At 37.5% G+C, this 15,265-nt stretch overlaps 1 protein-coding gene across 1 annotated transcript in view; it reads left to right on the top strand.

Annotated features, from left to right (window-relative positions):
* The window catches only part of ERBB4 (erb-b2 receptor tyrosine kinase 4), a 624,218-nt gene that overhangs the window by 417,801 nt on the left and 191,152 nt on the right, over nucleotides 1-15,265 (top strand). Inside the window, exon 5 of the mRNA XM_023731191.1 lies at nucleotides 4,405-4,470. Coding sequence (XP_023586959.1) covers nucleotides 4,405-4,470 — 66 coding nt within the window. The remainder of the gene's footprint in view (nucleotides 1-4,404; nucleotides 4,471-15,265) is intronic.

Raw genomic sequence — 15,265 nt, 5'->3', positions numbered from 1 at the left:
CTGCTATAACAGAAATACCACAAGTGGATGGCTTTAACAAAGAGAAGTTTATTCTCTCACAGTCCAGTAGGCTATAAGTCCAAATTCAGGGCATCAGCTCCAGGGGAAGGCTTTCTTTCTCTGTCGGCTCTGGAGGAAGGTCCTTGTGATGCATCAGTCTTCCCTTGGTCTGGGAGCATCTTAGCACAGGAACCTCAGGTCCAAAGGATGTGCTCTGCTCCTGGCACTGCCCTCTTGGTGGTGTGAGGTTCCAGTGTGTCTCTGCTCACTTCTCTCTTTTGTATCTCAAAAGAGATTGGTTTAAGACACTGCCTAATCTTGTAGATCGCGTCAGTATAACTGCCACTAATCCATCTTATTACATCATAGTGATAAAGTTTACAGCACATAAGGAAATCACATCAGATTACAGAATGGTACAGAATCATATAATACTGGCAATCATGACCTAGCCAGGTTGACAGATATTTTTGGGGGACACAAGTCAATCCATGACAGATGGTGTGCTATATAGGCAAAGTGTTTCTCTTTCTGTTAGAAGGAGACAAACAAGAGATGCTTCAAAATGCATTACCTATCCTTTCCACTGAACACTCTAGGGTGAGCTCATTTTAGACATCACATAGATAAATCATTACGTAAGAAATATAACTGAGACTTCCGAGCCAGTAGGCATTACATTGCTAATAGCTTAGTTCAGCCTTGCTTTGTCCAGCTCTTCTTTCCTCAGCTAGGTGGCTGTTGCAAATTTGGTTCCTTCCTGTAAACCCATAGAAGGTGAACATTAGGGGCAGAATGGTCAAAACCTTTTTCCTTCAAAATAATTCAAAGTGAATTCTAAACTCTATGAGAATGGTAACCATGTCTATTTCAGCTCAACATTTTATCTGTAATACTTAACACAATTCCTAATACACAGAACCCAAACCCAACCCGTTGCTGTCAAGTCAATTCAATACACAGAAGGTACTCAAGAAAAAATTACTGATGAATGGAAGGAAAGATAGTAGAAAGTTTGTTGTTGTTGTTTTGTTTTGTTTTTGTGTACTGATAATTACTAAGAAAACCCCTTTATGCAATCCCCTCATCTCTTTGGCACTTTTTATGTGGCAGAAATAGTGGAAACAGAGCTAAAAACATATTTTAAGACATATTTAACCATAATGTTCTGTAAAACTGTACTTCCCCGTTGTCTGCAAGAATCAAACTAATGTCACAGGCATGAAAGCGTGGTAAATGCATTAATTCAGAAATAGATTTTAGTCAGATATTGTGACTTAATTGCAACACCTCAGTGAAAACAATGTTAGCATATTGCATAGCTTTGAAGGACAAAGCTGAGCCAAGTGCCTGGGCGGATTCCAAAAGGGTCAAAGCTCTACAGAGACAGTCAAATGAAGGGCAGGGCATGTGGGCAACCATTTATGGGCACACGTTCAATTCAAGATACCAAGACATTTGTGGTAATAAAACTCTGAAATATGAGGTGCAAGTGATTACCTGTTCTGGGGTTCCATGAAGCAAAATGGCTGAATGGAGAATAAGACAGAGTTAAATGCCAGAAGAGAAGCAGTTGCTTGCAGATTTCCTGTTATAGTAGTAATGGTATTTCTGCTTAAACATGGTTGAAAAATGGAAACTACCAAAAAAAAAAATCTCATAACAGCAAGTAGACTGTTAAGTTATTTAAACATTTTTGTGTGTGTATTTGTGAGTACTACGTCACCTGTTAGCAAATAGGTGGCCATTGCCATGATACTTTGTCAAGAGCCATCAAAAACAGTATCTGGGAGCAGGTTGAGGGGTAAATTGAAACTTCAAAAATAAGAAGTTAAACATATATCATCCAATAGGAGAGAAATATTGAGAAAATTAAGGAAGTCTGATGTTAGATTATTTTTTTTCCCCAGCTATAGATAGTACTCTGGCCACAAATAAAGCTAAATATTTTATTCACCACAAACACAATCAAAGAAGTCATAGATTAAATGGTGGATCATCTTCTGCTTCAGATATCTTCAATTAACAGACCATTTAATGCGTTGATTTAAAGGATTTTAACACATCTAAAGAAATACATTAACATTAGCTACTATCTCATAAGTTTGTACTCAAAAGTTTTTATTGCTTCCCATTTTGTCTCACAGTCCTTTCTAATTTCCGCTGGTATAAATCAATTTAGATTTATTAGCTTTGTACAAAAGAACTCCAGTAGGTTTTTAATAATAATTATCATTATCATTGATTAAAGTTATATTGTTCAGGCCAGATGGAGTCCTTTTCCTGTCAGTTAGAATGAGCTTGCATTATGTAGTTATAATGTGTTTGGATCTAAATAAACAGATGGCAGAGTGACAGGATATTATACGCTGGAGATGTCAGCAGCAGTGCTTCACAGACAGATTGCTTTAAATAAACTCTGTCAGAGCAAGAATCCTAATACTTTGAAGAAGGTGACTGGGATATAGCCTAAATATTATATTAACTTGGAAATAGTACAGTGCCTGAGTGGTGCAAATGGTTAATGCACTCGGCTGCTAACCAAAAGGTTGAAGGTTGGAATCCACCCAGAGGCACCTCAGAAGAATAGCTGCTGATCTACTTCTGAAGAATCAGCCACTGAAGTCCCTATTGAGCAAAGTTCTACTGTGACACACATAGGGACGCCATGAGTCAGAATCGACTCAATGACAAGTGGTTGGTTAACTGGTTACTTCCAGAAAGGTAGAATGATAAGGAAAGTTTCAGCTTAAGAAAGTGTGTCTGCTAAATCTATACCTTAACTCCTTGGAAACTCTAGCAGTTCTACTCTGTCTTATAGGGTTGCTATGAGTCGGAATGGACTTGATGGCAATGGGTTTTTATAAACACTTAGCAGTATGGATTGAAGCAGGCGGTCTTGTAAGGGAATTAAAAAAAGACCATCCAAGTTGTTACAACTTTCAAATTCAGGATTTAAAGCTGTAGGTCAAGGAAAGTTGGGAATATTTGATATAACCCTATTCCATAATTTATACAATATAGTGAACTTTATTAAATAAACACTTTAAATAGGACTATACCTATTCAAAAGGAGCCCTGGTGGTACAGTGATTAAAGCGCTCAGCTGCTAACTGAATAGGAATAGTTGGCAGTTCCAACCTACCAGCCGCTCAGTGGGAGAAAAATGTGGCAATCTGCTTCCTTAATGATTTCAGCCTTGGAAACCCTATGAGGCAGTTCCACTCTGTCCTGTAGGGTTGCTATGAGTCGGAATAGACTCGATGACAATAGGGTAACCTATTCACAATCAATATTAGAAAAGTAACAGAGAAGGTTTATTAAAACAGATTTTATAGAAAAGCTTTAGTGTTTAATATATTTTCTTCTCTATTTTTCATTCTAAAAATAAGCCCATTCCATATCCTTGTGCCCATAAAAATTTAAGATGAACCTATGAAATTCAGAAGCAAGCTTCAAAAATAGTCATTATACACATTTTCTTCTAATAACCCATGGCCATCCAGTCAGTTCTGACTCATGACAACCCTGTGTGTTACAGAGTAGAACTGCTGCATAGGGTTTTCTTGGCGGTACTCTTTATGGAAGCAAATCACCAGACCTTTCTTCAGCTGTGTCACTGGGTGGGTTCCAACCACCAACCTTTAGGTTAGTAGTTGAGCACAAACCATTTGCAACACCCAGGGCTTCTTTCTCATGAATTGTCCCTGGGGATTTCTCTGTGATGTAACTGTTGGTTGAGACAAATGAACACAGTAGTGCAGTCTTTAAGAGGAAGATGGAAATATAGAAGATAAAGGCTGATATTTGGTGAAAATACAGATAACTATCAATGTACATTTTAGAAGTGGCAATCAAATGACTGAAATTGAGCTTTCTAAAAAAGTGAGCTTTTTAAAATGCTTGTTTTTTTATATGAAAATAATCTAAATTATGTATGGTACCTTTTATTCCAATGGTTCTTCGTGTGTTTGTAAGAATATATACTTATTTTCTATAGACATCAACTTTTTAATCTATTGATTTAACCTTAAATATCTGTTGGTATCAGTAAACCATGAGCTCTTGAAATTATATAAATAAAATATTATGTTCAGTAGTCAAAATGAAAACTCAGTGTAAACATTTACTTCTGACATTCTGTGAAAATTTAAAAATTCATTTATTTCCTTTTCTTATAAAATGATGAGAGGATTTTGAATATTAGGGTTTGTATTTCTGCTTCGCTTATATTTGACTTATATTCAGGTTTTGCTACTTAAGTGGGCATTTTATAGATTATGTTTCAACTCTAGTATGGCATAAAAATCCTCATAAAGGAGCAAGAGTATTTCCTTTGAGGAGTTACTTCTAGCCAGGAATGAAAAATTATAACGTGCATGTTCTTTTTCTCCTGTTCTACAGGTGGGCGTTGCCATAAGTCCTGTACTGGCCGATGCTGGGGACCCACAGAAAATCATTGCCAGACTTGTAAGTATTCAACAGTGAGAAAACATAAGATTGAAATCATGAAATCATTTTAATTACTGATGCTTTTCACACCTCTGGTCGTCAGAAACGTGAAAGTGAGCCTTTGCCTTCTTGTGGTAGATTTGCTTCTAGCCAAATATACTGCCTAATTTTGTTGCTTTTAAATGAAATGTAATATATAATTGCTTCTTACAGCTTTCTGTGCTTTCTAGGTTAATGGTCTCAGCAGCACAGCTGTAGTGATATTAGCTATGACTTCAGAGTCTGTCCATCAGAAGTAGTAAATCTAAAAGTACGCAAAATGATAATAACTCCATTTCAGGTTAACCAGATATCGCAGTATTTTCTCCAAATAGTTATACCACCATTTATTCATTAAAAAAGAAAAAGAAGGAGGAGAAGGAAGGGAAGGAGGAAGAAAGGGAGAAGGAGGAGGGAGAGGACCTATGAGAATGGTAAATATTTGTTTTTCCTGATGCAATAAAAATAGCTGAAATAATATATGGAAAACAGTGTGGTGGCAATTTGAAATGTATTCCCTTACTAGCATAGGAGACACAGAAAATATTGTTGAAAATTTGAACATACAGATATTAGACATTGTGGAGTTTTATTATACCATTGGGTGAAAGCTCAGCTCTTTCCATTTTGTCTCAGCTCATGATATTTGCTAGATCCTGTTTAATAAAGAAATACAGGAAGAACTACTTATTGAGAGCAACCAAAGAAAAAGATGTAGGAAAATATATATTCTCAACACTAAATGATTTCTTGTATATATATTTTTTAAATCATGGACATTCTCATGTTCAAAATTCATAAAATACAAGAGTGTAGCATAAGATGTGTCATCCTACCTGTGTTCAACCTTTGTCCTTCAGCAACCCATAGGCAATAAACGTTTTTGGCTATGTTTGTGTTTTCTTCCAGGGATAATTTATGCATAAACAAGGAAGTATGCATATATGCGCCACTCGTTTTCACTCAAATATAAGCATGCTGTGTATGTTATAAGGAGCTCTAGTGGTACAGTGGTTAAGCACTCGGTGTCTGCTAACTGCAAGGTCACCTACCAGCTACTTTGCGGGAGAAAAGACCTGATGATCTGCTCCCATAAATATTATGGTCAAGGAAACCCTATATGGCAGTTCTACTCTGTCATATAAGGTAGCTATGAGTTGAAATTGACTCGATGACACACAACATATATGCTATTATTGCACCTTGATTTCTTTAACTTGTTGTATATGTGTATTAATTTATTTGTAGTATTAATTCCTCAAAATGGAATTTGCAGAGTCAAAGACATGTATTTTAATTTAACGGAGATCACCAGCATGAAGATCTTGTTCTCCATGGAATCTTTAACAGTTTATTTTCCCAAGAGCAATGTATGTGAGTGTCTGTTTACCTATTTCCTGGATAAAAGAGTGTGTTATCAAGCTCCTGGGTCTTTTTCTAGTATTTCAGTGTACTTTTAAGTTAACTTATTTAATGGAAACAATGGTTTATGATAGGAATATTTTGACAAGAATTTTGAAAAGTTTTCCAAAGTAAGATTAAACAGATTAATGAGTGAAATGCATTCACTACGATATTTCCAGACAATGTTTTAATAGTAAAGAAGTTGAAAACAAGTTGTGCACAATGCTGGAATGACATTGATATGACCTGTTTAACAAAGTCTAGATCTCTAAAATATAGAAGAATCATAGCAACACTTGAGATGAAGTGGCAAGTAATCATAGAAATTATGATGTCTGTGGTCCTCTCATGGCAAAGACCTTCTGAGTTGTCAACCTTAAAAATGAGTTTTCATTCATTCATTCATTCATTAATCCACTTATCAGAGGGTCAGAGAGGCTTCCCTGCTAGACAGCTTGGCTGAGCCCCTCTGACCAGTAGGCCCACCAACCCCTTGACTCCTGGTGTGGGAGGGGAGTCTGAGGCCTGACAAGCTGGGCCGACCAGATTCTGTTCCAAGAATTGGATTTAGGATCTGGCTGTACTACTTAGGAACTTGTCCAGGGACTCTCATTAGATTAGGGGGAGGAATGCTTCCACCTGTTGCTAGGTTAGATTTGGGAAATGCCAGTCTGAGTCTCTTTCTTCTGTTCAGTAGGGCACATAAGACACCCTGCTGCTGTGTTATACCTCTAGTGCTGGGTCCCAAACCAGTTTGCCTTTTTTACACCACCATTCGGATTTCTCCTTTGTTACCTCTTACATTATTTCCAGGGTTGATAGCCGTACTTGACAGGAAGGGTCAGAGAGAAACAGGTATATGCCCTCTTTTTGGGGGACCTGAAGTCACATATAGTACTTTTAAAAATACCGTTAATAAGTAAAATCACTTAAATTGTTACTTTTATCTTTATCTCATATTTTGTGTGTATTTTTATATATTTTGTAGAATATAAAATGCAGTAGTAAAGTTATATGATTTATACATAAACATATAAGAACATATATGTTTACTAATGGTGAATGATGATGATGAATGATCATTTTGTCTCTAACCAATAGGGACATATGAATAAAGAGCTTGGAAATCACTATATTAAGGTAAATCAAAAAAAAAAAAAAAAACCCATTGCTGTCGAGTCAATTCCAACTCATAGCGACCCTATAAGACAGAGTAGAGCTGTCCCATAGGGTTTCCGAGAGTGCCTAGTGGATTCAAACTGCTGACCTTTTGGTTAATAGCCAAACTCTTAACCACTATGCCACCAAGGTTTCCATAGGATTAGCAGTGGTGAGATTCGACCCCACGCCCCCACAGAGACTGGAGCTTAAATCCAGCACCTTAGAGGGCTTAACCACGCTACCACACATGCTGGCCCAAACCCATTACTGTCAAGTCAGTTCTGACTCATAGTGACCCTATATTAAGGTAGGGGGGCAAATAGCACATACGAGTTTTCCCCAACTTGGATAAAATATTAATGTTTCCATCAATCCATACAGTGCTCAAAAATCTACAACTCTTAATTTATGTTAACGGACTCAGCTATAGTAGCAAACATATACAAAAGTCATAATTTCCACCACTGCCGTCAAGTCATTCCAACTCATAGTGACCCTATAAGACAGGGTAGAATCACCCCATAGGATTTCCAAGGAGTGCCTGGTGGATTTGAACGGCTGAGCTTTTAGTTAGCAGCCGAACTCTTAACCACTATACCACCAGGGTTTCCATAATTTCCACCAGCATCTTTTATTCTTGTAGGAGGCAACTTCTGGGATAATTACCAAGCAGACACAGGAGTTTCTCTAAGAACTATCCGTTTCTAGAGGGGTAAGTCCCTGTAGCCATGTTTATTCTATGTGAGACTCTACCATTGATCGTACTTCCTGGGTGGTGCAAATGGTTAAGCACTGGATTGCTAACTGAAAGGTTGGCGGTTCAAACCCACCCAGGGCCACCTCGGAAGACTGACCTGGTGACCTGCTTTTGAAATGCCACAACCTTGAAAACCCTATAGAGCAGATCTACTTGACACACATGAGATTGCCATGAGTTGACATCTACTTGGTGGCAACTAACAATAACAACAACCTGGGTCACAGGGCAGTGCTACTAAACCAGGGGTGATATTACCCTAACCCCCACTCCAGGGGGGTGATATTACCCTAACCCCCACTCCAGGGGGGTGATATTACCCTAACCCCCACTCCAGGGGGGTGATATTTGGCAATGTCTGAATATTTTTGGTTGTCACAACTGGAGGAGGGGGCATTAACTGGCATCTGGTAGGTAGAGAAAGGAGCCCTGGTGCCGCAGTAGTTAAAGCAATCGACTGCTAACCAAAAGGTCAGTGGTTCGAAACCACCAGTGGCTCCATGGGAGAAAGATGTGGCAATCTGATTCTGTAGAGATTTATAGCCTTGGAAACACTTTGGGGTCACTATGAGTCGGAATCAACTCAGTGACAGTGGGTTTTTGGCTTTAGTAGGTAGAGAAGAAGGCCTGGTGGCACAATGGTTAAATCATATGGCTGCTAAACAAAAGGCCACTGGTTCAAACACACCAGCAGCTCCACGAGAGACAAGACCTAGTGATCTGCTCCTGTAAAAATTGCAGCTTACTATACCCTATAAGGAGCCCTGATGGCTAAGTGGTTAAGAGCTCAGCTGCTAACCAAAAGGTCAGCTGTTCGAATCCACCAGATGCTCCTTGAAAGCCTTATGGAGCAGTTCTACTCCATCCTTCGGGGTCACTATGAGTTGGAATTGACTGATGGCAATGGGGTTTTTTTTTAATACACTATGGGGCAGTTCTACTGTGCTCTATAGGGTCACTATGAATCAGAATCAACTTGATGGCTGTGGTGCAATGAATTAATATGGCCCTTCTATTCGTGGTCTTGTAACTCCCACCCAAGTGATTGAGTGGGACTATGCTAGTAAATTACATGGAATCCTAACAAGAGGATTGGTCAGTTTTACCATACTGCTGGACTTAAAATGAGAGCAGAGCACGTTCTTTGGACCTGAGATCCCTTCACTGAGAAGCTCCTGGAACCAGAAGACAGAGAGAGAGAGAGACCTGTAACACTGAAGATGGTGAAAAGCGGTGGCAGAGAAACAGTGGCAGGAGAGACCAGCAGGAGACTGAGCAGTGGACTTCCCGGCCCAAGGAGTGAGAAAACTGAGTGCCTTCGGGCAGGAGGCTAACTGGTGGAGTGCATGTCTTGGGGCACTTATTGACAGAGCTAAAAGATTTTTGTATACTTGCCTGAACAGGGCAGAGGCTGATGGGCCAGAGAGAGGTGTGCTTGTGGGCACAGCTGAGAAGAGGCTCTCCTGATGGAAGAACTGTATCCTGAGCATTCCTGAACCCGAATTGTAACCTGTTGCTTCCCTAATAAAACCCATCATTGGAGTATTGTCTGTGAGTTCTGTGTGGCCATTGCAATGAATGATCGAACCCAGCAGAGAAGTAGAAGACTGCCGTGGGAAGTATGGTTGGTGTCAGTATTGATGAAGATGGAGGAGAAAGGAGGCATGTCTGACCTCTGCCTCATGGGAATCAGCCTTGGGCTGTAGGTCTTGGTTCTCTTTCCCCCTTGTGATGTTAGAGGAGATCAGACGCCACACCATTTTTACAATGGTACGCAACAACAGTAGGTAGAGGCTAGGAAAGCTGCTAATGCAATGCACAAGAGAACACCACCCCCATCCTGACAAAGAATAAGGATTCCACACAAAATGTTAATAGTGCTGAGGCTGAGAAGGTTCTACCTGTAATAAGGGTAGAAATTTGATCCAGGCTGGACCAATCAGATTCTCTCCCAAGAGAATTTGGATTTGAGATCCAGAGATACTGGTTACACTCTCTTAGAAACTTGAACGGGAGGAGATATGAAACGTAGTTGGTGCTTCCAGTTTTGAACCATATGTGCTACAGAAAAGCAGAAATAGTCTGTCTTCAGAGAAGCAGAAGAATAAAGCAGCAGAGCGGAGGCAAAAAGAATAGGGTAGAGAGAAAAAGAGCAAGAGTAATGGTTTCTGATGATGTTTACCACCTGCTTCTCTTGCCTTCATGAGGTCCACTCATTAGGTGTTTTCTAAGAAAGTTTTTTTGTTCTTCCAGTACATTTGAATGGCATTTTGTTACTTGCCACCTAGAGAGCCTTCCCTTAAAGATTACAGCCTAGAAAACCCTGTGGGGCAGTTCTACTCTGTCACATGTGGTCACTATGAGTCAAAATCAACTCAATGGCACCTACCAACAAAAACAACCCCCCAGTGATTCCTAGCTAATATTATATGCAAATGACACAACTTTGCTTGCTGAAAATGAAGAGGACATGAAACACTGTTGAAGATCAAAGACTACACCTTAACATAAAATAAACAAAAATCCTCACAACTATGTTTCTATATATCTCAGAAACATAGATTACTGATGATTTTGATACTGTTATTTATTGAGTATTGTAGCCCAGGATTGCACCTCAACATAAAGAAAACAGAAATACCCACAACTGGACTAATAAGCAGCATCATGATAAACGGAGAAAATATTGAAGTTGTTAAGGATTTCATTTTGCTTGGATCCATAATCAACGCCCATGGAAGCAGCAGTCAAGAAATCAAACGACGAATTCCATTGGGCAAATCTGCTGCAAAAGACCTCTTTAACGTGTTAAAAAATAAAGGTATCACTTAGCCTGAACCAGGCCATGGTGTTTTCAGTCACTTCATTTGCATGCAAAAGCAGGGCAATGAATAAGGAAGATGGAAGACAAATTGATGCCTTTGAATATGGTGTTGGTGAAGAGTATTGAGTACGCGATGTACTGCCAGAAGAATGAACACATCTGTCTTTGAAGAAGTACAGCCAGAATGCTCCTTAGAAGCAAGGATGGTGAGACTTTGTCTCACATACTTTGAACATGTTATCAGGAGGGACCAGTCCCTGGAGAAAGACAGCATGCTTGCTAAAGTAGAGGATCAGTGATAAAAAGAGAGACCCTCAATGAGCTGGACTGGCATGGTGAATGCCACAATGAGCTCAAACATAGCAACGCTTGTGAGGATGGCGCAGGACCAGCCAGTCTTTCATTCTGTTGTACATAGGGTCTCCAGGAGTCAGAACTGACTTGATGGCACCTAACAACAACATAATAAACTAAAGGAAAAACCGTTAAAAAAAAGTAACCCATTTTTGCTGGCTCTTTTAAATCTGAATGAATGGATGTGGAAGCGAAACTCCTGTAGGCCAGTTCCACCCTGTGAAGGCTACTGATACCTGATGACTGGGGAATGAAAAGATAAAAGCCATGGAGTGAGGTGGAAGCGGCTTGCCCTTGACATTCATTCCTGTCCTTCTCTGTCTCCTTGTCTGAGCTACTTAAAAGATGGATTACTTATCCATATGTAAAGATCCCAACATCCTGAGGCAAAATGTAGTTTAGAACTACTCAAAAACATGCATATTATAGGACTTGAATTTTAGAATCATGGTCATATGTTTTGAGAATTAGAATGCATGAGAGATTCCATACAGATTTTAGAACTCCAGAGATGCCATAGAGATGTGACAAATCTGATCACAGTTCTTTTAAAAATGTAAAAATTTTCATGCTTTCTTTATAGATTTCTGACTGCCCTCCAGTGAATTAAAATACGTTACTTGATTTTAGACCCACTACAGATGTATTTATTATATCCGAACCCTGACTTAACTTTTTAAAAATCCCAAAAGATAAGCGGTCTAAGTTTTCAGCAATAATCGACTTTTGTTGATTGACCATGTAAAAGTACATTTCAGGGTCTCAAAGACATAGTCTTACATTATTTATAAATCATTTCTTTTCCTATGACTGAAAAAAATCACTTTAGTGAAGGCCTTTCTGGAGGTATTCAACTTCATGTTTTGCCAAATATTTCCTTATTCTTTATGGGTAATTATTTTTTGAGACTTCCCCTACAGTATGGAAGGAGGAAGTATTTCAAAGTCCCATGTCTCAAACTAAGGAAACTGAAGTTAAGGATATAACTCTTTCACCATACCATGTCAATTCTGACGTCTTCCCACTGGTCTCCTCCTAAAATTTCAGATGTGTTCGGATTATCCTCTGTGTCGCTAACTGATAAGAAGTCTTGGTAAAGACAAAGGACTCAGACTCTCAGAGAACAAGTCTATGCTAATCAATGACTTGTTTGGGTGAAATGAAGTAAGAGTGGTGGTCAGTGTGATAACATCCCTGCCTGAACAGAAAATGGGTAAACAAAGATCCTGGTTAAAATGTTGAGCTTGAGGGGAGGTCTACAGGAGGCAGACATTTTGAACAGGAGAAATGAAGAAGAAGTTTTGGTTTTATTTTTAAATAGTGGATAAAAAATAAGAATAAATTGATAGCTTACTATGGACAACCCTTAGCAAACTTGTCAGAAATTTTAGAAAAATTTTGTAAATTTTTTTTAAATTTAGTAAAATTTTGTGACTTATTTTGTATACGGTTTGGGTGCCACAGTTAGCTTTGATTGCATGTTGTATAATTATTGCAGACCATAAACTCTGGAAAACAGCAGCCATTTTTAAAATGTTTTTCTAAAATATAAAATATTTTAACCTAATTTCTAAGAAAAAATATTTAACCCAAAGAATTTTATAAATACTAAAGCAAATTTTACTTATAAAATCTAGCCAATTGTTCAACTCTTACTGTTTTCTTACGAGTCTGATTTTTAAAGTGACTCGAATTCATTCTCCTTAAATCATATTTGATACCAGAGCATCATACCCTATAAATCTAACAGGAATATTTTTTATATAGCTACAAGAGCTCAAAATAGAACTCACGATGGAACACTGAGAGTTGCATTACATGTGGAGCAGTGACTCAAACTTGAAAGTACTTTTAAGCTCAGTTAAATCGTGGCTGCGTTGCTCCACAGCACAGCTTAAGTAAATTGGTTCAGTGGATTAATGTAGTCATGTCAGGGGAGACAAACTTATCTGCCATGTGAAGTCTGAAGCTTATAGAGTATTATTTAGCAGGCTTACTGCTAAGAATGACAACTCTCTCTGTTCATCAGAATTGAGTCCTAAGGTATGAGCTCTATAGGTTTAGGTGTGAGAGAGACTAATACTAAGCTTTAAGAAATAGATAATAATGACTAAAGGAACAAAGTTATCTCAGTCTCTGCAAGATATATGGAGCGCACTTATTTAAAATAGATACTGCATGTCCTTTTTTTTATCTTTAAGCACAATATCAGGCCGGCTCTCTCCAGTCTCCTATTATGAGTCATGGTGGTTACTTCATTTTACACATCCCTTTTGTCCTCCTAGGCCTCGTGTCATCACAGTTAACAACTGCATTTTGAGTGAGGAGGGAAAAAAAACAACAACTATATATCAAAATATTACAACGTGATTCTTCCATCCTTTGCACACATTTTGCATTGAAGTAGTTAAAATTGACTTTGGTTGCTGATTATATTACTAAAATTTTCCAGACTGATTACCAGTTATTTTTCAAGTGACATTTCTTACTTAGAAACTAATTGAAAATATATATGTGCCTTTGACAATAGATTAAAAAAAAATTTGTCTCCTAAACTGAAATATTACACCACAAGAATTAATGAAGAAATACATGTTTTCAACTACTGGAGTGCACAAATATATTCCTATCCACTGAAATGCCCATTACATAAAAATGCAGAGGCATTATTATTTTAAACAAAAGAAAACTTATAATGGAATTCACTGCTTACTTCTACAGTGTTCTTCGTACCCAGATTATATAAAAATATGTATTGTTAAATGAAATTAATATATGCAGTGTTTTTGTTCTGTTGTAGGGAATTGTGAATGGGGGATATTACTGTATTGGCAAAATAAAAACCTGTCCCAAACAACACTGTATGTTATTTATTATTTCTATAAGGGCATTATAGATATGTCAGGAAAATTTAAAAATTATTTAGCATTTTCCTCTGTAATTTGTTATGCTTTTGCACAGAGAAAATTACTTTCAGCAGTTGCAATATATTGAAACTTTCAGTTTAGTAATGGGGGGAAAAGAAAACCTTGACCTGGCTTATGAATTCAATTCATTCTTGGGGCAAACATTAGAAATATATATATATATATATATACATATATATATATATATCCTTTCCTTTTTCCTAAAATATATCTGAAACTTCTTTGAAGTGGAACATGAAAATCAGAGGAAATGACTGTGTATTTTTGTTCCTGAAAATTTCAGCAAGAAAATATAGAAGCACAAAATTAAATTAGACATATTTCCAAGAAATGTCCAAACATTTCCCATAGATTATGAAACCAAAATAACAAATTATGAAAATAATAAACTAATTATCTTCACATACATACATACACATACAATTTGTCTAAAGTGTAATTGAATTTACAGTCTTTGTGTAACAAATGTTTAAAAAGAAGTTGCCGATGTGGTAAATATCCAATTAGAGCAGAAAAAAGCAAGTGGGAGCTAATGGGGAAAAGAGAAAGGGCTGAGCCAGCAGGCTCCATCAATCAGGATAAGAGTGATCCTTTGTTAAAAGCCAACATCTTTAATTAAAATCCTTGTATTTTACTAAGAACATTGCATGTCCATAAGCCTTCTTATTGATTTGATTATTTCCTATTTTCACTTTTTTGCATTTATAGTTTTTTCAAGATATTTTAAAATTAAAAGAAACATTACAATGGAATGATTAATGGCATAAATTTCCAAAGTTTATGCCCATCTAAAACATTTCAAAAAGTGACCCAATATTTACTTGTAGAAAAATGAGAGAAAAATCTCTTCTAATATGCAGCTAATTCTGACTTAAATTACTAATATTTGTTGTAATTTGATGATCTTTCTCAAAGATTTAAAAGGACATGATGGTTTCCATTTTAACAACAGGAGATGTAGTTATTTGAAATGCTCCATATATTACGGTTTAGTGAGATTCAGTAGATATTGCTTAATGTCATACTAAGGGCTAAGGGATATAAAGGAAGTATATAAAATAGTGCTTGTTCTCTGGACATGCCCTGGGATTCAAGACAAAGATGAGAAATGTTTAAAAAGAGTCAAAAAGAATATTGAACTAGGGCATCAGGAGGCTAGAGATGTAGTTCTAGCTCTAAATGAACTCAATTTCAAGAATCTCAGATTCCTCAAGTTCCCTCATCTGTACAATGATGGGAATGAAAAAAAGATTGTTTTTGTTCATGTTTCCTTGCATGATTAGATACTTGTGTGCATGTGCACTGATATACAGATATAGAAATAATAGAAATATAGGAATAAAGAGA

This window comes from Trichechus manatus, unplaced genomic scaffold (genome assembly GCF_000243295.1).
Source record: "Trichechus manatus latirostris isolate Lorelei unplaced genomic scaffold, TriManLat1.0 scaffold00041, whole genome shotgun sequence".
NCBI classification, from domain to species: Eukaryota; Metazoa; Chordata; class Mammalia; order Sirenia; family Trichechidae; genus Trichechus; species Trichechus manatus.
Note: the sequence above shows the minus strand (reverse complement) of the source record. Positions and strands in the feature narration are given on the sequence as shown.